The sequence below is a fragment of the Epinephelus lanceolatus genome, chromosome 2 (assembly GCF_041903045.1).
Source record: "Epinephelus lanceolatus isolate andai-2023 chromosome 2, ASM4190304v1, whole genome shotgun sequence".
Lineage (NCBI taxonomy): Eukaryota > Metazoa > Chordata > Actinopteri > Perciformes > Serranidae > Epinephelus > Epinephelus lanceolatus.
Window position 1 is genome coordinate 32,264,899 of NC_135735.1, and position 24,421 is coordinate 32,289,319.

A 24,421-nucleotide genomic window follows, 5' to 3' on the forward strand; every position below is an offset into this window, starting at 1 on the left:
CACAGATGCTGTCGCAGTAGCTGTCACAGTCACTGTCACAGTCACTGTCGCTGTCTGCGAATTCATCCCACCACCTGAATCTTTTACTCTCTCTCTCCTCATCCTCATCATCTTCTTCTTCTCGAGCCCGCCGCCTGGATCCGCCAGGCAGCGGGTCATCCTCCTGCTCAGCATGCTGGTTGCTGTCCTCATCCTCATTGCCTTCTTCTTGAGGTGGGTCGTCTGCTGGTTCAGCATGCTGGTTGATTGCCATATCGACCTCTGTAGCTGGAACAACCCTGAAGGCTGGATCAACCTCAACATATGGATTGGTCCGGTTGTCACCATTGCCAAAATGGTGACCTGGAAGAGGCAGTTGTCCTAGTGCTGGAATAACTCCAAATAGCACCCTGAGCATTCTGTGGAAGATCGGGGGGGTGTCTCCTCAAGAGTTCATCTTAACAGGTCAGTTGTTCTGTGTTGAATCTCCTCTTGGGAAATATGCTAATGCTTCTAACTGACGTGTGTACACTTACCTCTGTTTGACAGGGTCCTACCCACAAACTCTGAATTCTTGGATTGTGATGTCATCAGTGACATCATCAGTGTCAGTGATCAGTCAGTTCTATTGTGACGTCATCAGTGTCAGTGGTCAGTGGCTTTCTGCTTTATCAAAAATGCTGTGCAAAACATAATCATATTTATATATTGAATGTGTTAGGTAAACATGATCAAATGCATCACTTCCATAAAATATACAGAGAATGGCATAAGAATTTGAGTCACCTCTATCTCTGCAGCTCTGTAGTCATCCAGCCTGCAGATGGCGGTAGCGGCGCGAGGCATCTGTACTCGTGTCCTTCCGCAATAACAGCAAGCAAAACAAATGTCGGGAGGCAGGTAGCCGGACAGAGGGCTGCACAGTTTCAAAGGCGTTTAGTGGACATTAAGACTACACTTTGCTATTTTCAGAATGAACACCAATTTGAAGCACTGGAAGGAGGCGGCTACTCTTATTCTGGTCGCGGGCCACCGGCTGACAGCCGCGTCAGGGTCACCGCTGGGCAGCAGCTACGGACGGTCACACCTGCAGCACAGGACCCACTTTGATTACGACGTGTTACTGCTGAAACGAAGCGGTAAAAGTGGTTTCATGCCCAATGCCTATGTGTTTCCCGGCGGCATGGTGGACTCCTCGGACTTTTCTAGTGAGTGGCTGGACATTTTTAAAGCTTTCAGGAACTCTCCAGACTTTGGACTGAGAGGGGTCACCCAGCCGGTGGACACCAGACCTCCAGTGTACGCCACAGACCGACTGAAACTGGGCTCTGCTATCTCAGGAGAGGTTGCCTTCCGGATCTGCGCCTTGAGGGAGACGTTTGAGGAGTCCGGTGTGCTCCTGGTTGTGTCCAAACAGGAGGAGACAAGGTTGTTAAAAAGCATAGAGGACAGGGGTGCCACTGAGGAAGTGCTGCATTGCAAAGTCAACGATCTGTACAGTAGTGAGCTCACCAGGTGGAGGGCTCTGGTGAACCAGAACCCCTCCAACTTCATCAGGATGTGCAGAGAGTTGGAGGTGCTGCCAAACATCTGGGCTTTACATGAGTGGAGCAACTGGCTGACTCCCAAAAGGAAATTCACTACGAGGTTTGATACAGCTTTCTTCATCTGCTGCCTGCAGGAGATCCCAGAGACACTCCAGGATGAGAAGGAGATAGAGCACTTTCAGGTGATACACAAATCCATATATGTGTCTATGAAACACATTAACATCAAATGTGACAGGGAAATGGACAGTTTTATTTTTCCTTAAGGAGAGACACATCAGGTGAATAGGATTAAATGTTTCAGCAACAGATATCACCATGAACTAAACTGATCACTGACATCAGGACAGTTATTTTTAGTATCACAAACATACTGGAATTTTATCTTTAAATATGCAAACAGTGAATTATATAATTTAACATGTACTAATTTGCATGAATTTACAGAACAAAACTCCAAATATTGGATTAAACCAGGCTCAAGATTCTTGTTTAGTTTTGTTGTCATATTAGAGTCAAAGGTTTTTACAGAGGGGAGTTTGGATATCTCTTTTTATAACTTCATAAATAAACTTCCTAAGTTGATTACTTATTACTATTACTTGTTTAAAATAATTTCCATTAGCCTGAAGAAGACCTGCTATGGAAGCAAAAATAGCCCAAAATTTCAAAATTGGTCAGTGCATGCAAAAACTGTTTTCACCTGGGGTGTCTCACCTTGAAATAAATTGAATTATGTAATCATTAGAGGTTTAGAGGATCCATCACTTATGTCATTTTCTTCAAGCAGAAGTGTGAAACAGTTATTTGCTTCAGCTTCTCAGCTGTCTAGATTTCCTGTTATTGTCCGCCAATAAGTAACAAGAAATTACAACACAGGAATACCATCCAGGTTTGAGGTCATTGACTCCTCTAACCTTATTCAACCCTAAACAGTGTTTCCATTACATAGTTTGTCTGCTAACAAATTGATTTTCAACTATAAAACACCATTCACTATGTAACATATTAAAAACTAAAACTAGATAGCTGCAAGCGGCTTTGATTGGGGTCCAAGCTGATTTTCAAGCATTTGGGTGCTTGTTTCTCATTTAATTGACGATAAGAAAAATTCTTGTTTTGTTTTGTTTTTTGTTTGTTTTGTTTTGCTTTTAATAAATCATCATGGTCCTCACTATATGATGATGCTCTATTGAGGCAGAGTATATAAATCAGCTTTCAGAGTTATAGCTTTTGACCTTCAGTGAAAACATGTTTCACACTACATTTGTGTTGAATTTTTGTGTTATTCAAGATCTGCATACCATGTCTAGTAATTTCTAAATAAATACTGCTACTGTGTGACAAGTGTCAAAACTTGTCCTGGAAAATGTAAAGATTCAGACCACACATATGGTGTCAAGTGTGGGCTACAAACGCCAACTCAATCTTTGCATCTAAATACATCCACCCAGCTACTGAGAAAATAAATTCACCAATGTGTATGTACAAGCATCAAAAATACCTAGAGACAAGCTTGGAAGGTTTTAACAGAATTAGATATGAAGTGAATGAAGTTCTATTTGTTTTGAGTTGAATATTAACCTTTATAATCACTTTACACATCTTGGATATTTGAGATTTGTCAAAGGAGATGGTGAATTTGAGTCTTGAAATTGACAGAGTAGCACAGGATGCGGCATGTTAACTTTAAAACCACAAGAGATGGGCAGAAACAGGAAGATGCATCTACCCAGGTGCAGTTAGTTTCCTTAGAATGTCTTCAACCCCACCCACCTGCTCCAAGGCCAAGAGGTCAAACCAACCTCACAAGCCAAAGGCAGAGAGAGGGATGTCACAAAACTTGGAAAAAATAAAAAAAACAGGACCACTGTTGGGGAAACAATTCTGAGAAAACAATATATTATCAACTTGTTTTTCTTGGGTGTATTGTCAAAGATTTTGGTGAAATTTTTGGAGAAAGTTAAGTATTTGCCCACCTAGAAATTTGATCCTTGAGGAGTAGGAGACTTACTCACTGCTTCACTAGGATAACATGGCTCTTCATGCAGCTGTTTACAGTACCATATTGCCAAATATTTCTGTGAAATCTGGTTAAAAATTAGATGAAATAAAACATGTTGTGCACACAGCACAAAGTACAATAAGGCATCGAATATAACTACTGGGTTACCAATTAACGGATCTGAACACCATTTGAATCATGATATCTAGTATCCAGAGAATATCTGTGTCAGTTCCAGTAGCATTTAAATGAGGACTTGTGGAGGTGTAGCCTACAGTACTGTGTGCCGACTGGTACTGTAGATGTTAAATGATTTTGCATATTTTGAAAAATATGTCTGGCGGACTTCTGAATAGAACACAGGTTGCAGTGAGGCAAACTTTTGTCACAGTACAGTGGATGTGCTGAAAAAAAAATCAGGTCTGTGGGACATACTGGGGATTTATTTAGATTTTTTTCAGTGTGAAAAACTGTATCCCAAATTTTGTACATTCCTTGTAGCCGATCATGAGTTATGACCTTTTTGCATTTGTGGCGCCCCCAAGTGGCAGAATATCCCAAGACTGTGACTCAAACTTAGCATCTGAGCATGTGCACCATGTTTGGGTATAATTGCTTAAGCTTATTTTAATTTATGAGTTATTACTTAAAATTTAACTAAAAGGCACAAAAATGTACAATATCAGTATGGGCTGACATATCTTTGATAACGTTAGATCTGGGATGTTGGTAGATGATCCTGCCAAATTTTCTAGAAGATTGGCCCAACGGTTTCTGACATGTTAAAAAAATGAGGATTTAAAAAAAATTAAGAGTTGCAGCATTTAACATTGGAGCAAATATGCACATGAATTAAGATTGATGAATGAGTCTAAGCCAAATCCTTATTGAAATAATTGCAAAAACATAAACTTGATTGCTACAGCACCATCTTAAGGTCAGGGATTGTCATTTTATGTGTCTGAGTAGGTTTTGAAATTTGCAACCCATTTGCCAATTTTGTTGACTCCCAAGATTGGTGAGTCCCAAAGGGCATAGCGGTTTTGACTTTGGGTCAGTTTGAAGTTTATTTAACCAGCACTGAAAGAATCATTTTGTGTTCCAAACTAACACTCCTGTACAGTTGTTAAATAATACCTTTCTCTGTTCGTTTCAGTGGTCCACACCCTCAGAGGTTATCCAGAGCTACCGGGCACGGGAGTTGTGGATCGCCCCTCCGCAGTACTATGAGCTCAGCCGCTTGTGCCGCATCCCTTTGCTGAAGGACCTCCACAACTTCTCCAGCCAGCGTGCCACAGAGGGCTGCGAACAGTGGCTGCCTCTTGCTGTCCTTAAAGATGATGGCTACATATCACTGCTGCCAGGTGCTGATTATCAGTCTCATCTAGTCCACTCTCAAACCAGCAGAGAAGCATGCCAAATTGATTTTTAATAAAATGAAATATATATTTAGTGCAGCTTTATGATATTATAAATGAATGTGAAGCGATAGTCTATATTTGTCTTATAGTGTTGTCTGGGTAGTCAAAGCCTGATTATTATTATTATTATTATTATCATTATTATTATTACACATGTATATCTATATATCTATCTATATATATGATATCATGATATTATTTATAGGCCATATTGCCCAGCCCTAGTCAAAAGTAATAAAATACAGTTTCAGCGTCATCTTTTAAGAAATCTCTATAGTGAAAGATGAACAGGTTGAGGTAATTTAATCGTAGTGACCAGATTCTGACTGATGCTGTTGATGCTACTTAGCTGTTCCACTGAGGAATCAGTAACATCAGTGCTGATAGATGAACCTTTTTTCCTTAATCTTGTCTGCTATTTTCTCTTGTTCTTTCAGGTGACAGTCACTACCAGTTGGATGCGTCAGGAGAGGCCGTGGTGAATCCCGACACAGACTGTCCGCTGGAGGAGCCTCAAGATGATTCTGCACTGCACCGCTTTGTGAGCTCAGATCTATATACTTTAAGTCTACAAGTAACCATCACGCCGAAGTACAATCAACTGGTTCCTGTTGAAGACAAAACCTTCCTGCATAACTCAAAAAGTCAGCTTTGACTTGCCCTACCAGCTGTACGAGCCCTACAGCTCCTCTGTGCACTTGTAATGAAGCAAGACAAGTTTACTGTTCTGATAGTATCAGAGGGGCCTTTGTCACAGCACATATTTCAACTTGTCACTGTGGGAAAAGGACAGATGTTACTTATAACAGTAACGATGGCTGTGTTCTAATTATGTGTCTTACCACAATGTCACAGTCATTCATCCAGGAAGAACAGATGGAGGGCTGGGTATTGGTACTCAGTGCTTTTCCAGTCAAATGATACCTGCATTCAATCCCTTTTGTACCCAGATCTAGAAAAAAATGACTGTTTTTATATTAATCACAGCCAATCAGTGTTCCTCAACTTTAATGTGACATGTGATTTGCCCTGTACCACAGCAGACACAACCCATACAGCCTGTGGTGTGGTGAAGTCAAGCGCGATGGCAGTGATGCCTCCAAAACATTCACAAGTATGGCTATAACCTACTACATGCCTGTAGTAGAAAAAAATACATCAAATAAGTATACTGTTAGCATCATTATTACTTTAAGGGTACTGATATTGTTACTGGTATTGTACTTTTTTTGATGCTATACCCAGCCCTAGCTGGAAACTTGTGCCCTGTTTCCACCAAACACAGTTTGGTACCTTTGGAACCAAAAGTAACCCTTCAGACATGGTACCTAGACCCTAGTGTTTCCACCACAAACAGTACTCTTAAATTTCACTCTTAAATGGGGTTGTTGTCACCCACTGCTCCATCTAGCACTTGCTGTATTTCCTCATCACCGATGACACAGAGGAAAGTCAGCACTTTGTTTATCGTCCAAAGAACAGGGTTGCATGCTGACATTTTCAGAACAAAATAGAACAGGCTGCAGTGAGAGTCTCTCTCAGTGGGATATTTAAAAATAGTGGGTTTGTGCTTAGTCCTTCTCAGGCAAGCTCAGGGGTTTAGTGTTGCCAGAGCCCACAGGAACAACACTCCATGAAACTTTCTTTTTACTCCCAAGTGAAGATTGGGATATACGCAGTTGATGTAATCCGGCCAAAATTAATATATATAAATGCTTGAAGATCCACTCATTACTAAAAGTGTATGTCGTATAAAAACTAAAATAATGGTCAAAGTTGTCATATTGCAGTTTAAGTTGTGCTGATGGATTCACGTCATCAGCTCATGCATCGAGTATCATAACAAGTAAACGCTCCACCTTAAAAGTCACCGGCAGTTAGCCCATTGAATTAACTTATTTTTTTCACCAACTCCAGCTGTTGCGAGAGGCAGCAAAACATCCTTTCATTGTATACTTACAGTTTACTAATATATGTAAAACTCGCCATGGTATGAACAGTGGTTAAATGAGTCTCAAAACCAGCCACAACTCAGCCCTGAGCAGAGTGACTGTCCGCTATTGACCAATCAACGGACTGTAGTGTTCACAGCTCCACCTTTTAGTACCAGATCTGTGTGCTAGGTACCCCAACAGAGGGGGAACCAAATATGGGGACGGTACAGAACGGTTCCATTGGTACCATCCACAACTTTTCACAGTGGAAATGGAAAAAAAGCGTACCGAACTGAACTGAACCATACCGTACTACTCAGTAGAAACAGGGCTTTGGTGAAGCAGTGACTACTCGCAGGGCTAGTTAGTGAACTGGTGTAGCTTGTGAGCGTTTTAATGCCGATATTGGCTGATACCTATGACGTGCTGATATTATCGTGCATCCCTACTCTACTGTTCCGTTTACTTCCCCCTGGCATGTTTACCTTTGTGTGCCAGTATATTCAGTCACAACATATTGAAGCGGGAACATTCAGCTCTCCATGCTCTGAGCTCTTTTACTGTGGCATGTCAAGATGTCCTCAGTGGTGAAAGGTTTGTTATGTCCTTAACATTGACAAACCTTGATTTATTTTCTCTGAGGAATACCCCTGGTTGTAACCGTACTATATTAATGACTGTTAAGCTGCTATTTTTTCTCTTCCGTATGACTCTTCTTCCATTATATCACAGTCGTTGCCATCAATAACAACAAATAACAAGATGACACTGGACCACTTGTGTGATGAAATTTTTAAGAATCATGTTCTATGGAAATAAATAGGTTTCTCAAGGACTTCCTGGTCGGACCCTGTCTTTACATTTTAGTTTGCTCCACACTATGAAGACAATTTTAAAGTAACCTTTTTATTTTGACCAGATGTAAGCTGTAACCATAGTAACAGACTGACGACCAAATATATCAAAGGGATTTAGAGACATCACCTGCAACTTAACTCATATACTTTACTTCCTTAACTGGAGTATTTGCCTTTTCTGCTACTTTATACTTTTACATTAGTGCATTTGAGGGGAAACCTTGTACTTTTTACTCTACTGGATGTGTTTGTCAGCTTTAGATTAAATTAACTTTAATTTATATATATTTAGAATATTAATACAAAATATAAACAAAGGCACCTGTACCTGTAGCTTAGCTTGTTGGCTGCTCCTGATTCGCTCTTGGCTAATCAAAAGTGTTTCATACCAGTCAGCATGTATTGTAGGCTAAATAAAATCTATGGATGTATAAAGAGACCTGGAGACAGCATTGGAAGGAGGGCCCCATTCATTCCTGGGTGATTATTTGATTTGGGGCACTTTTGGATTCTTAATTTCGATGTACACGTCACTTTAAGACATTTTTAAATATTTAACACTTTTCCTCAGATGTCAGAGGAAAAGGTCATTACCACCACATCATCAAATAACTATTCAAAATGTTAAATATCTCTCTTTGTGTTTAAGGGATCTCACTACATTTTAGGCACAGTGTACACAGTCTCTATGCTCTCTGCAAATCTGTTTACCTGAAACATCACAGCTAGTTTTCATCATCAGCCTGTGACTGATTCTTGTTTTCTCACAAACTTCTTTCTCATTTTTTGGGAATATTTTCTTCCTCAGTTAGTTTACATGCAGCGGTGAAAGCACAGAGGCTCAAAAGCCTGAATTGTTGCTGTGAATGCACTAAGTCAGATCCTAAGCCCCAGTGAACGTGTCTGAAACTTGCATTCTGTTATTGGTCATATGCCAGTGTGTTAGCAGATTACCATGAGCAGGCCAGGCTGTCTGTCTGCGGCAACTGTTAAAATTCTCCTACAGGCTTAAAAAAAAAAAACATGTCCTTTGTATATGAGCAAGTACCCAAACTGCTGCAGCCACTGCAGGAAGTCAGTAACACAAATCAGTACTGGACAACGAAACTTCAGGATTGTTGTCACTGACAATTCATACACGTCCTGTGTCATTTTGTCATGGATATCATCTTTGACACTGAGTGCCTAAACACTGAAATTCAATCCTAACATTACTGGAAAAAACAAAATGGTAACTTTTGTCCCAGTTAGACTTATAAAGCATGATAAAGCACGCCTCAGAAGTTATACATCTACACCGACTACGGACAAGATCTGCAACAAAAATCTGGAGATCGCACACATTAACATGCAGGGGTGGATCAACAAAGCAGAAGCTTGACCTTTCAATACAGCTGGTGCTGAAGTGGAGTGATATTCATCATGAAATCTGATAACACTGATAAAATGGTCTGCTTGGGAAATAAACAGAAAGGAGAATATAAAATGCAACTTTCTGCTAGAGAGAGACTTTTAAATAGAAGAGAGGAGAGGAACAGGCAGGGTAGTAAAGTGAGTGTAACACACAAACACATACACAAATGTAGTAGCACACATACAAGGGTGTCACATATCCTTATCAAAGAGGCATTGTGGAGCTCGGAGAGAAGGAAGTGTTTCAGAGTTTTCCGTTGAAAATTGAAACTGTCCTGAAAGTGTCTACAGAGTAACTTTCTTGCATGATTGTACCCACCTCCCTTTTGTACCAGGGTTATCCAGGATGTCCAATCAGATCTGGGAACCTCCCACTGGAGGAGTGTGCTCAGTCACAAAGAGCCCCAGGTTTTCATTAACATGACACATTCCTGCTCTACTTTATTTAACTTAGCCAGGTACCATTGGTGAGTTCATTACACTGCACGTGGGCTGGAGACAGTCAAAGTTCATGGAGCATCACTGAGGGGGGTTTCATCAGAGTCATACGTAAGTGAAACATTTTTTTGAAATATTTTTTATTTTATTTATCATGATGTATCAGGTAGGACGTTAACAAAGTCATTGTCAAAGTAAAAGAGTCTCAGCAACACTGACAGCCTGTATTTAATATTAACAAGACACAAAGGCTTCATGTCCGTCTTGACAGATAGATAGAACAAGAATCCGTTCTTTCCTCTCTTCCACCGACTTGGAGAAGGTTGTCCATGCTTTTATCTCTTCAAGATTAGATTACTGTATTGCCCTGTATTTTGGGATCAGCAAGGGAAACATCCGTAGATTGCAACTTATTCAGAATGCTGCTGCTAGGCTTTTAACAGGTACAAAGAGAAGTGACCATATCTCTCCAACCCTTGCTGCTCTCCACTGGCTGCCTGTGAGTTTTAGAATTGATTTTAAGATTTGACTAATTGTTTTTAAAGCCCTGAATGGTCAGGCTCCTGCCTATATCCGTGACCTGCTTTTACCCTACGAGCCCGAACACTGCCTGAGATCCGCCGGCACAGCTTTACTTATGGTCCCGAGGTCCCGTCTCATTGCAAAAGATGACCGGGCCTTCGCTGTCTGCGCTCCACAGCTTTGGAACTCCCTGCCCGGTGATCTCAGGCAGGCTAGCTCAGTGACTTCTTTTACATCTCTTCTAAAGACTCACTTTTATCGATTGGCCTTCTCTTAATTTTGTTTTATTATCGTTGCATGATTACCTTGTTGAGGATGTGTGATTTTAATTTTTCTAAATTTTAATTCCAATTTTATTTCTTGGCGGTTTTATTATGTTTTTTTCTTTGTTGTTGTTGTCAGGCAATTGTATTTGATATGTTTTTATTCCTGTTTTTATTTCTGTTGTACAGCACCTTGTAACATGCTTTTGAAAGGTGCTATATAGATAAAAAGTTATTCGATGGATGGATAGATGGATAGATAAACAGATATCACACAAGTGCAAAAATTAGCCTCATGGTACTTGCACTGAACCTTGCATTGATTTGACTTTAAATCTCCTCACAAACAATGGTTTATACAAGGTGCAAGACTTCTTGGAATGTATGGTGGTCCTCTTGCAGCACAGTGAAAATCCACCCTAAACCAAAATAAAGAAGTTTAGCTGCTTTTCAGCAGATGAAGTCTCTCTCAAAGACTGTCAACCCCCTCCCTGAGCTGCTTCACAGACAGCTAATGCTGAAAAATATGGTATAGCTAGACAGAGACTGTGGCTCAAAACCACTGTGACACAGTGACACAGTTATCATCTAGAAACCTAAAGAAACACACTGTGCAGAGTCAAATTCAAAGTCAAAATCCGGATCAGGGCCTTTTACAGTAATGCAATCCGTAAAATCACAGGATTAACAAAGTAAACAGATTGGATTTGGGGGGTGGGGTGGGGGAGGGGTGGGGTCACTGAGTTGTATCGCTTGTGTGGGCCTCATTGTTTTGCTAGATAGGAGGAAATTTTACTGCTAGCTGGATGCAGTATTTCTCTGTAAACCTCATCACAACATAAACCAAAAAAAGGTGTTGTAAAGGTTTGTGGAAGTTGTGTAAAACTTTTTTTCATGCACCAGCAGACTGAAATGGATAAAAGCAGCATCAGGAAGAGGAAGGAGTCCCAGGACAGCTCCACCGGCTGCACCTTGGACTGTCAGCCAAAAGTCAACAAGCCTGTGAAGGCTACTGTGCTTCAAAGAGAAGTGAGTGTGTGTGTGTGTGTGTATCTGTTTCCCTATGTGTGTGTGAGTTCCTGAGAACAAGTCTCATTAGATGTTCACACAGTAGGATCGCACCATCCGTACCTTTTTTCCAATAGTAGGGGCTGGAGCTGAGTACCAGGCGGTACCACAACAACCGTCTCTATGTATTAACTCCACAGTGATCCACTGAGTGGTGCTGTCCAGGCCCCTTAAGCTGCCTAAGCCCAAAGGTGAATTTAGGGGGACTGAAAGGATACATTTCCCTGGATAAATTAGGGTTATTATTACATTGTTTTAGCACTTAAAACTTCACCCAGTTAGATTTCTTTCAGTGTTTATTGTTCAGGAGGTTTTTCGTGGGAGGTCTCCTCCTCTGGACCAGGTGATTAAAACCAGTAAAAAAAAGCTGAATTTATTCGTTTCAGTGTTTCTCCAATGCTGTCCTTTTTTTCTGATCCAGATGTTTAGGAGGTTTTTACTGTGAGCCCAGTTATCTGCAGACGTCAGTGCCATATCTTATTTTCTGCGTCCTCAGTTTGGATTTGAGTGAGTATGATTTCTCAGCAGATGCTCCGTGCTTGGTCTCGTAGTTGCACTTCACATGGCAGCTTTTAATGATTGTCACAGTCTGAACGTATGATGAGACATATAGGGTTTGAACTGCGTGTGGAAAGAATGAGTTGTTGTGTTGATCATTCTTGATCAAGAGCTCTGTTGTCTCCTTTTCTGTTTTTAGAACGTCTCTCCGAGTGCGTATCTCACTAATTCAGCAGTGCTACAAATGCTGCGCCGGTTAACCCTATGGGCCCGAACGACGCATAGTGCGTCCAAATTCACACCCGTTCTTCTCTCTGGATTTTCTCCGCGACCGTGCGTCATAGCGAGAAGCCACGCATATCACGTGAAACAGCGGAACTGTAGCTTTCCGAGAAGGCCAAGCACTTGTCGGTAATCCAGTGTTTTCACAGCGAAAAAAAATGATAAAGTTACACTAAAATGATGTATAACAGAGCTTTCATACAGCTTTGCACACACATGACTCTTGGATGGATTACTCGCGAACGCAGGCTCGCACAGAAATGCCACGCATATCGCATGAAAGCGCAGGAGCAGAGCTTTCCAATGATACCACACACACACACTATAAATACAGACTGATTGTCTACAAAATAAAAACCTGACGAAATTCTTTACAATCCATTATACAGATCTTGTTATCAGTCACTTCATGTAGTGAGGAATATCGTATCTTACCACGTCTTAGGCTTGTGTGTGTTTCTCCCTGTCTATCCACATTTGTAGTCCAGCTTTCAAGATGCAAATATCTCCATATTGTCCAGTTGACACTCCATCAAACTTTGTATGACAAGACCAGCGCGCTTCACCTTTGCGCACCCAGACAACTGTAGCCTAATTATGCATGCCTGACAGGGCCGTAGTCACCATACACATTGAGGGGGACACGTCCCCCCCCCCCCCCCCAATGCCCAAAATGTTCCCCCAGTATATAACTGAAACTGAAACAAGGGGAATGGCGTCCCTCTTCACCCCCTCTCTAAATGTCAATTTGGGCAAAACGGATGTGTGTATCAACTTTCATGGTAATCCATTTAGTGCTTCTTGAACCTTTTTACTGCAGATTGGTGACAAATTAAAGGATAAACCAACATGAAGTGTTTTAGTAAGGTATTGGGCCACCACGTGCAGCCAGAGCAATTTTAGTGCCCGTTACCAAGTCTGTGAAACTTTATTTGAGGGGTAAACACCATTTCTCCACAAGATATTTCCTCATATAACCTTACTTTAATCAGGTAATTTAATTTAGATCAAGATCTATTTTGCAAGAGAGACGTAGTATAACAGAAGGACACATAACGTCAGAGACAGACATCACTATAAAGTCTTGAAAATGAAAGTTAATCATTTGGTCTAATGAAGATGGTGGTGGACAGTTTTGTCTGACATGATGGTCCAATAAAAGTCATAGATGTGAAACTGGGTTGAGATCTGGTGACTGTAAAGGCTGTAGCATTTTATTTTTTTCATACTCACCAAACTATTCAGTGAGCCGTGGTGTACGGAGGTATCTGCCCACAGACATCCAGTAGACACACAGCAACATGTCCAATATTAACTCGACATTTAGATTTGGTTGGCCTACACTTAATTAAGAAGAGGGTCACAGTCGTCTTTACACGTGGCAGACTCTGTGTAGGGGGATAGAAGCTAACCGCTAGTTAAGAGGAGATCCTGGAGGATGTGCTCTCCTCCTGATATCAAATATGTGAATCTGATTAAGTCCTGTAAATTGGAGACATTGAGACTGACCCCATAGTGGATGGCAGACTAGGCTGGACGAGGGTGAGTGGCGTGGGCAGGCTGAGGTTGCACAAGGTTAGCAGGCAGGCAGAAAGGCGGCAGATGATCCTGAGACACAGGGAGAAAACATGATTAATGTCTGACTAGGAAACAACCCCAGTAAAGTTCGCAGAATTAACTGGAGTAGGAAGGCCTAAAAATATCTGACTACCACAGTTAGGTTAGACGACAACCTGGCGATGACTGGGTGAAGAGCTGGTGAAGACATACTGCAGAGATGATGAGCAAGAAGAGAAAGAGATTCACACACACACACACACACACAGGGACAAACCAGGAACTTGGAACACTACTGATATCTAACAGCACAGTGTAATTAAAAGATGATAATTTCCTTTCAACAATTTTTTGCTGAAGATAGCATGGAAGAAAATTCAGCTATGAGCACTGATGTAACACCTCTACCACTGTGTCTTCGTGTGTGCTCAGGTCGGTCTGTTAAGTGGCATCTGTCTGATTGTTGGGACCATGATTGGCTCGGGTATCTTCATCTCACCTAAGTCTGTTCTGCTGTACTCTGGAGCTGTGGGACCCTGCCTCCTCATCTGGGCTGCCTGTGGCGTGTTATCCACTCTGGGTGAGAACGGCATCCAAGCCAAAACATCACTTTAATCAGCATCAGAGATGTCTGTTTCCCTGCTTTGATAGCTGTCTGTGTATGGAGAGTGGATCAGAGATTCGCAAGGCACTTCACAGAGAGTACGCTATAACATGGACACAAAAATAAGAATAGACTTTATGATGTAATACACATTCATTTTTTAATCTTTGAGGTCAGTGGTGTAAGACATTGCTTTGGTCATATTTTTCACTACATGCCAATTGGCTATTGAAACAGGTGACCAGCCTTATGTTCTAAAACCAGCAGCTGGTGATTTGACCAGCTGAGTTGCAGGTGACACCATCAGCTGGTTGAGTCGAGCTCAGACCGGCCAGTTCACACCGCTGCAACTTTTATTTGCAACGTTCTAAAACGGTTTCGTCTCGTCGCGAATCTTTGGTCTGAACTGGGCTTAAAACGCTCTATATAGCATAGCTGTGACATCACAGCTTCGCAGAAGTCCTGATGGCTCGTCTAAAGGCACAGTTACTAAATACAGACTGTGCATTTCTCTGTGGATTTAGCATTTTAATACTGTTACTGTATTTATATAACGACTTAACCTACTTTATATTAAAACAACAACAACACACAGACAATAAAAATCTGACTGTTTACAATATGGGACCTTTAACACTCAGGTGTATGTATGGCCACTTCATCACAGGTAGCACATTAGGGGGTCATCCCTATGTTTCCAGGGTTCTATGTTTCACGGGTTCTATGTTCCCCACTTAACCCTGCAAAAATGCTTCTATGTTCCCCACTTACACAAAAAGGGTTCTATGTTCCCTGCTTGGTTGAGCGGGCAACATAGAACCAGGGAAACATAGAAGCTTTTTTGTGTAAGCAGGGAACATAGAAGCTTTTTTGCAGGGTTAAGTGGGGAACATAGAACCCTGGAAACATAGATACGCTCCCAACAACGAAATGAATTGCTTGGTAAGGAGACTGGTTATTTCTGCAGTCCAACAACTGTTGAATCAGATTGTTTTTATATTTAACAACAAAGTTATCATGCTGTTGTTTATGTAATGTAAAAATGCCATGATTGCCATATAGCAAAGCTGCTCTTTGGAGGCTTAAAAAAAAATCTGTGTTTATGTGTCACATTTCTTAGAATGGACATACACAGGACTTTGTCCTTTTGTTTTATGGTGGTAAATGTTCATGTTTATCTGTAACATAAAGGCTGGAAGTCTAATAAAGATGTAGATGTAGATATAGATGTCGATGTTTTACAGATGCAGTCATCTTTTTAAATGACACTGTGTATGTATTATTGTGTAATAACAAATATGGGTGGCAATTATGTCTTAAAACAAAATTAAACCTTTATGACAAGTAAACACAATTTAACTCACCACATATGTTTAGGTTACAATAACTGTGGCACGCTTAATTCAATTCAATTTTCAATTCAATTCAATTTTATTTATAAAGCCCAATATCACAAATCACAATTTGCCTCACAGGGCTTTACAGCATACGACATCCCTCTGTCCTTAAGACCCTCACAGCGGATAAGGAAAAACTCCCCAAAAAAAACCCCTTTAACGGGGAAAAAAAAAACGGTAGAAACCTCAGGAAGAGCAACTGAGGAGGGATCCCTCTTCCAGGACGGACAGACGTGCAATAGATGTCGTACAGAACAGATCAGCATAATAAATTAACAGTAATCCATATGACACAATGAGACAGAGAGAGAGAGAGAGAGAGAGAGAGAGAGAGATGCAGGTAATGACAGTAGCTTACAACAACATTAATGAAAGTAATAATATTATAGTTATAGTTCTGGCTACTGTGGTACAATATGTTGAAAGTATGTATTAGTATCAGACAGTATACTTGTGTGACAATAGTCATATGTGTATAATAACAGTAGAAGTGTGACTAATGACTAATGATGGCAGCAGCAGCAGGAGGCATCTGGCAGGACCACGGCAGCAGCACAACCACACACGTCACACTGTCCAGGCACCGCTGCGGTATGAGTTATTCTGAGAGACAGTGGAGCACAAAGGCTCCGGAGAAGAAGCCGAGTTAGTGACATCCAGAATGGCCGAGTTAGCAAGATGCAGTAATAGGATGAGAGTGAGAGAGAGAGAGAGAGAGAGAGAGAGGGAGAGAGAGGGAGCCCGGTGTATTATAGGGGGTCCTCCGGCAGACTAGGCCTAAGTCAGCCTAACTAGGGGCTGGTACAGGGCAAGCCTGAGCCAGCCCTAACTATAAGCTTTATCAAAGAGGAAAGTCTTAAGTCTAGTCTTAAATGTGGAGACGGTGTCTGCCTCCCGGACCGTAACAGGAAGATGATTCCACAGGAGAGGAGCCTGATAGCTGAAGGCTCTGGCTCCTGATCTGCTTTTGGAGACTTTAGGGACCACGAGTAACCCTGCGTTCTCAGAGCGCAGTGTTCTGGTGGGATAATAAGGCACTATGAGCTCTCTAAGATATGACGGAGCTTGACCATTTAGAGCTTTATAAGTTAACAGTAGGATTTTAAATTCAATTCTGGATTTTACAGGGAGCCAGTGCAGAGAAGCTAAAACAGGAGAAATATGATCTCGTTTCTTAGTTCCTGTTAGTACACGTGCTGCTGCATTCTGAATTAGCTGGAGAGTTTTTAAGGACTTACTAGAGCTACCTGATAATAGAGAGTTACAGTAATCCAGCCTTGAGGTAACAAAAGCGTGGACCAATTTTTCTGCATCTTTTCGGGTCAGGATAGGCCTAATTTTCGCAATATTACGCAGATGAAAAAATGCAGTCCGTGAGGTTTGCTTTAAATGAGAATTAAAAGACAAATCTTGATCAAATATTACTCCGAGGTTTCTTACGGTAGTGCTAGAGGCCAGAGCAATGCCATCTAGAGAAACTATGTCATCAGATAAAGAGTCTCTGAGTTGTTTGGGGCCAAGAACAATAACTTCAGTTTTGTCTGAATTTAACATCAGGAAATTGGTGCTCATCCAATTTTTTATGTCTTTAAGGCAGTTAAGGAGTTTAGTTAATTGATTACTTTCTTCTGGCTTCATCGATAAATACAACTGTGTATCATCCGCATAACAATGGAAGTTTATAGAGTGATTTCTAATGATGTTACCTAAAGGAAGCATATATAGAGTAAATAGGATTGGTCCGAGCACAGAACCTTGCGGAACTCCAAAACAAACTTTGGTACGTAAGGATGATTCATTACGAACGTCAACAAATTGAAAACGATCAGATAAATAAGATTTAAACCAGCTTAGTGCTGAACCTTTTAGGCCAATTAAGTGATCCAGTCTCTGCAGTAGAATTTGATGGTCAATTGTGTCAAACGCCGCACTAAGATCTAATAAAACAAGAACAGAGACGAGTCCTTTGTCTGAAGCAATCAGAAGGTCATTTGTAATTTTAACTAGAGCTGTCTCAGTGCTATGATGCACTCTAAATCCTGACTGAAATTCCTCAAATAAATTATTATCCTGGAGAAAATCACACAGCTGGTCTGCGACTACTTTCTCAAGGATCTTTGACATAAAGGGAAGATTAGATATTGGTCTATAGTTGGCTAACACCTCTGGATCCAGGGTGGGCTTTTTTAGGAGAGGTTTAATTACAGCTACCTTAAAAGACTGTGGTACATAGCCTGTTAATAGGGATATATTGATCATATCTAATATATGAGTGTTAACTAAAGGAAAGACCTCCTTAAGTAGCCTAGTTGGGATGGGGTCTAAGAGACACGTTGATGATTTAGATGAAGAAATCACTGCGGTCAATTCTTGAAGAGAAATTGGGGAGAAGCAATCTAAATATATATTAGATTCTACAGCTGTGTTTGAGGTTAGATAGGTAGGCCTACCATCCGAGGGCAGGAGGTCATGAATTTTGCCTCTAATAGTTAGAATTTTGTCATTAAAAAAGCTCATAAAATCATTACTGCTAAGGGCTAAAGGAATACAAGGCTCAATAGAGCTTTGACTCTCAGTCAGCCTGGCTACAGTGCTGAAAAGAAACCTGGGGTTGTTCTTGTTTTCTTCTATTAATGCTGAGTAATAGTTTGCTCTGGCATTGCGGAGGCCCCTCTTATAAGTTTTGAGACTGTCTGTCCAGATTAAACGAGATTCTTCCAGTTTGGTTAATCGCCAATTCCTTTCAAATTTTCGCGATATTTGTTTTAACCTACGGGTTTGAGAGTTATACCAAGGAGCAAACTTTCTTTGCTTTGTTAACTTCTTTTTAAGAGGAGCTACAGAGTCGAGCGTTGTTCGCAGCGAGCCTACGGCGCTATCAACAAAATGATCAATTTGGGAGAGGTTAAAGTCGGCACGGGAAACCTCTGTTACTGAAGGTATTGGTATTGAATTTAACGACGAAGTAATCTTTTCCTTAAATTTTGTGACAGCACTATCTGATAAACATCTAGTATAGTAACTGTTGCTAAGTGGCGTGTAATCGAGTAAAAAGAAATCAAAAGTAATCAGATAATGATCTGATAGCAAGGGATTCTGTGGAAAGACTTTTAGGTTATCAATTTCAATTCCATACGTCAGAACTAGATCGAGGGTATGGTTAAAACAGTGAGTGGGTTCATGTACACCCTGACTGAAGCCAATGGAGTCTATTAATGAGATAAACGCGGTAGCCAGGGAGTCATTATCAACGTCGACATGAATGTTAAAATCGCCTACAATAATAACTTTATCTGATTTAAGAACTAAACTGGATAAAAACTCTGAGAATTCAGATACAAATTCAGAATACGGGCCAGGAGCACGGTACACTATAACAAATAAAAGTGGCTGCGAGGTTTTCCAGGTCGGATGTAAAACACTAAGAACGAGGCTTTCAAATGAATTATAATCTAGTTTAGGTTTAGGGCTGATTAACAGACTAGAGTTAAAAATGGCTGCAACTCCCCCTCCTCGGCCGCTGCCTCGAGGAATGTGGGTATTATTATGACTGGGAGGAGTGGACTCATTTAGACTAACATATTCATCTTGACACAGCCAGGTTTCAGTGAGACTGAGTAAATCAATATGATTATCTGATATTAATTCGTTTACTAACACTGCTTTAGACGATAGAGACCTGATATTTAACAGTCCGCATTTAATTCTCCTGTTTTGTCTTTCTGTCACAGAAGAGGTTTTAATTTTTATGAGGTTGTTATGCACAACTCCTCTTTGTTTAATTTTAGATTTAAATAATTTAGGTGGTCGGGGGACAGACACCGTTTGTATAAAACTATGAAAACTATGGCTGGGTAACTGAACTAGAAGCTCAGAGAGGCGTTTAGGACTGCAACTCTCTGTCCTGGTCTCAACTCTGGGTTGTCAGGGATTTAAATTACTAATAAAATTTGCCAGGTTCCTAGAAATGAGAGCAGCTCCATCCAAAGTGGGGTGAATGCCGTCTCTCCTAATAAGACCAGGTTTTCCCCAGAAAGTTTGCCAATTATTAACAAAACCCACATCGTTTGCTGGACACCACCTGGACAGCCAGCGGTTAAATGATGACATGCGGCTAAACATGTCATCACTGGTCAGATTTGGGAGGGGTCCAGAGAAAACTACGGAGTCCGACATCGTGGAGTGGCACATCGCTTACTGTGCCACTCCACTCCATTCCTTTGTTTCCTTTTCTGTAAAAACTGAGAATGAAATGTGTGGTATAATATTTCACATATATTATCACCAGTTGTAACTGTTGTGGAAATTTTGCTATTCCACTCTGACAAATGAGGAACGAGACAAAAATGTCCTACAGTATCATTATACTTGATTGATGCACAGAGCAAAACAAAGGTTAGTTGGAAGCGTGCACACCCAGGAGTATTCCAAGTATCACACCTCCTTTATACCTTGGAGTGCTCCTATCATTTGTATCCTGTTTTGGTTGACCTCACTTTAGCCAAGGTAATTTCTTATCACAGCATTTTAGATCATCACTAATACCAAATACCTTACCAAATCTTGGCTGGCACCCCCGCGGGTCACGCTTGAACCATGCATGACTTCTGGCTGCTTCACTTGGTTATAATGTTTAAGCCCCAGTTAACCATTACTACACAAACAGATTTTCTTTCCTGGACACACTTCCCAGAAACGTTCTGGTTCATTTGGTGCTGTACATCTGGTTCAGTCAACTGTTAAACTAGGCAGTGCTGATGAAATATGAATCAAGGTGCAAACTACATTGCCTATTTGGCACCTAAAATATTTTCAGTATTTTAGTGTACTGTTTAGCTGAAAAAAAAAAAAAAGAAAAGAAAGTTTGTGACCCGGCCGCCATGTTGGAAACAGTTAACCAAAGTACCAAAGACTGCCCACAAGCCAGACCAACTTTCTACAGCTAAACAGTACACTAAAATGTGTTTCTGAAAACACTTGAAATGAGAAATAGGCAATCGACCATGAGAAGCGCTACAAGGCCATAGAATGGGCAGAATGTTGATTTTTTTTAAAAAACAGATTATCTATCTCATTTAGTGCTGTGCGAATATTGTGACAGTTTAAGCAAATATGAAATAAGTTTTTTTTTAATAAATTACAACTAAAGCTTTATAGATATTTAGGATATACAGTATATAATTAAGACATTCAGTCTTCATTATGTGTAATAAAGTTATTCAGTTGTAATTGTATAATTTCTTTTGCTGTAGAAATCAGTCTTATACGCCTACGCTCTATCATTGGGGTTGCATTGTCTTGGGGGGTAAAGTTATTAACACAGCTTCAACATAAAAAATTGACTGTCTTTGGCTTTGAGGGTGTGCAGAGATGGTAGGAGAATATTCTGAACATCCCTTGAATTTTCTACCAGAAACAATTATTAAAGTCCCCTATATGAGTTTGTTTTACATGTCCTTGTCCTCTTCTCTCTGTTTCTGTATGTGTGACCATATAGGAGCACTGTGCTATGCTGAGCTTGGTACCATGATCACCAAATCGGGGGGAGAGTACATATATTTAAACGAGGCTTTTGGCTCCCTCGTAGCCTACCTTTATACCTGGACCACCGTCATGGTGCTGAAGCCCTCCTCCTTCGCCATCATCACTCTGAGCTTTGCAGAATATGCCTCCACTCCTTTCTACGCCGGCTGTACTCCTCCTCTTGTTATTACCAAGTGTCTGTCCGCAGCAGCTATAAGTAAGTTTTACTTTCATCCTTGTGACTTAATGGTTAAAGGCAGTAAATTATACATAACTTACTGATCATGCATTTAAAGCTGCTGCAATGAATGTTTTACTACTTGTAAGGTGAAGTGCCATGGTGATAAACCCCATGAGAATTACTGCCTCTGTATTTCCATCACAAGTTTAGCTCACTGTTTTGGTTTAATGGCCTGTAACTTAAAGGGAATACCTTACCTACAAAATGACCATTTGTATATCAGTTATTCACCCCATGTCATGTTGAATTTGTGAAAAAAATGTATTTCTCGCATGCCTCCGCGGTGAACGGAGAATCCAAAAACTGAGAGGATTCTTAAGGGGCAACAAACAAACAAACTACATCAAAACATCTATTTACAAACTCTTAACACAATTCATGAAGTATAATCCAAGTCTCATTCATCCATGACCTAAGCCCTGCCCCTTTGTGATAGTCCAACAAGTTGTCAGAGTAAGTATGGAGCCCACACTGTAACTAACTGCACTCCCTGAAGAAATATTATCATACTTTTGGAAAAATGAAACAGTGATTCCAGAGAGAAGCAGACAGAGGGGTCTACAGTCTGTGTTTGAAGGATATATCCAGGATGTCAAACTGACTCAGCAGCAACAACAGGTTAAAAAGACAAAGATGGTTAGAAGCTAAAGCCGAACTATAGGCAACAGATCACAGTGTAAAAGTGAACCACCACATCACTGCTGATCGCCACAGAAGACAATGAATATAAAGGGAAACTTTGCTGATATTGAACCAGCTGTGTGGCATCGCAGTGTGTGTAGATGAACGGTGTTTGGCATCGCCCCTGTGCCGCTGTCTGCACCTGGACCTCCGCCACTGGACAGGCAGGGATCTCTGGGGGAAGTCAAACCACGTTCATCTGCACACAGTGTGATGACACACAGCTGGTTCAATATCAGCAACATTTCCCTGCGTACATATTTTTCCAACCTCTCCAGGTAACGAGTATCACTGATACACAATGTGCCCCAAGCACAACATTTAGCTCCAAATCCACAACACCAGCCTGAAAATGAAGGAAATCTGAAACGACTGCATCAGAGACAATGGAGCACAGCTGTGTTGTTGTCGGGCCCTGGTCTGAGCCAGCCTGATACTATATTACAGTCTGTGTCCGGAGTTGGGATGTAGCGAAGGGTGAATTATTATGAAGTTGTTCACATCTATGTAAAAGGGAAAGGGTTTTTTTTTTTTTTTTGTGACAAACTTTTTATTGAACAATTTGAACACCATACTACAAACATAGTGCCATTGCCTTGCCACTAGGAATTTTAAGGAGAGAAAATACATTGTACACATAAGTAAATAAAAGGTACAGACAGTTGCAGACCCACCAGTGGTAACTCGTTGCATTAGATGACAGAGAGTCTTGCAGTCAGACAACCTAACTCACAGAAACACTTTATATACGAGCAAGCAATGTTATGTCAGAAAGAGAGCTGCTAAGAGCGTCCCAGGTCTGCACAGTAGATGCTCGCGCTTTATGTATGACAGCCAATGACCTTTCTAAAAGAGCAATGTCTCTAAAACGATTCAGCCATTCTTTTGCTGATGGGATGTCCGGAGAAAACCATGAATGTATTATAGCCTTCTTAGCGGCAGTCAATCCTGCAAATATATCTTTCCTCTGTGCTAATCTGGTATTGCCACTGAGAACAGAGTCATCATTGAATAGAAGTAGGGGAAGATGCATAGGAATGGGAAATCCTAAAATATTTTCAAGGCAACTATGGACCTTGGACCAAAGACCAGACACAGAGGGACACTCCCAAAAAACGTGAAGGTATGTGCCAACAGTGTTCTGATCACATTTTGTACAGTTGGGATCATCTGTCAGTTTCACTGTGAAGCGTCTGTATGGCGTGGCATAGAATTTGTGCACAAACTTGTAAGGAATAAGTTGATGTGCTGGATTCTTTGATGAGATGGGTATGTTGGTCCAAATATTGTCCCAGTCCAGATCATAGCCCTGACCCTCAAGTTCACGGTTCCAAGAACTGATCACTCCCAAAGGTTTAACACTTTTAGAGAGCAGTTCATTGTAAATAACGGACACTAATCCAGTAGAGGGTGTTCGAGAAGAAATCCAAGTGTCCAACGGATGAGAGGGCAAAGGTGAATCCCATGGAACTCCATGTGCACGGATTGCAGATCTCAACTGGAAATACAAGAACCAAGGAAACCCAGGGAGAGAATAACGTTCTTTAAGCTCTTGGAGTGAAATCAAACCATTTCTGTCATACAGATCTTGGAGAATGTGAATTCCTCCAGAAGCCCAACTGTCATTAAAATAGGGACCAGAATGCTGTAATAAATTGTAGTTATGCCAAACAGGAGAGCGGTCACAAAGCTTTACGTTACAACCCATATGTTTCTGGACAGCAAACCAAATTTTCAAGGAGTTGCCTATGATTGGTCCAGACTTTCTACACACAGATCTAGGTTTCAACCCACAAAATGTCTGTCATCCTATGCGGTTTTACCATCTCCTTCTCTATCTGACGCCAGGGTGTAATAACATTCTCATTGCACCAGATTGTCAATTGCTTTATTTGAAATGACCAGTAGTATAATTTAAAGTCAGGTACTGCCAAGCCTCCAGAGTGTTTTGGTCGCTGTAACGTGCGTAAGCGAATACGAGCTCTTTTATCATTCCATATGAATTTAGAGGTCAGGGACTGTAGTTCATCAAAGTAGTTAGGTGGTGGAGGCATAGGGATCATAGAGAACAGGAAATTCAGTCGGCCGAGTATATTCATTTTCAGTATCGCAATTCTGCCTTGTAGTGACATCTTGAGATCAGACCACCTCTGAATGTCCGATGCAATCTCCGTTTTGAGTTTATTGTAAT

General features: G+C 40.9%; 2 protein-coding genes across 6 annotated transcripts in view; both read left to right on the forward strand.

The window, feature by feature from the left end:
• The first annotated feature begins 812 nt into the window (after positions 1-812).
• On the forward strand, positions 813-7,718 carry nudt19 (nudix (nucleoside diphosphate linked moiety X)-type motif 19). Its single transcript, XM_078160823.1, has 3 exons — positions 813-1,708; positions 4,688-4,895; positions 5,390-7,718. The coding sequence occupies exons 1-3, from the start codon at positions 953-955 to the stop codon at positions 5,605-5,607; spliced, it is 1,182 nt and encodes a 393-aa protein (XP_078016949.1). The 5' UTR covers positions 813-952; the 3' UTR covers positions 5,608-7,718.
• Positions 7,719-8,717: 999 nt separating this feature from the next.
• slc7a9 (solute carrier family 7 member 9) overlaps positions 8,718-24,421 on the forward strand; it is a 28,127-nt gene continuing 12,423 nt past the window's right edge. The window contains exons 1-4 of one of the 5 annotated variants that reach the window (XM_078160811.1): positions 8,718-9,705; positions 11,283-11,408; positions 14,217-14,364; positions 21,283-21,525. In XM_078160811.1, the coding sequence (XP_078016937.1) occupies positions 11,292-11,408; positions 14,217-14,364; positions 21,283-21,525 (508 nt within the window). In that variant the 5' untranslated portion in view covers positions 8,718-9,705; positions 11,283-11,291. Of the gene's footprint in view, positions 9,706-11,111; positions 11,409-11,868; positions 11,955-14,216; positions 14,365-21,282; positions 21,526-24,421 lie in introns of those variants that run through there. The other 4 variants (XM_078160806.1, XM_078160816.1, XM_078160814.1 and 1 more) reach the window with 4 other exon arrangements.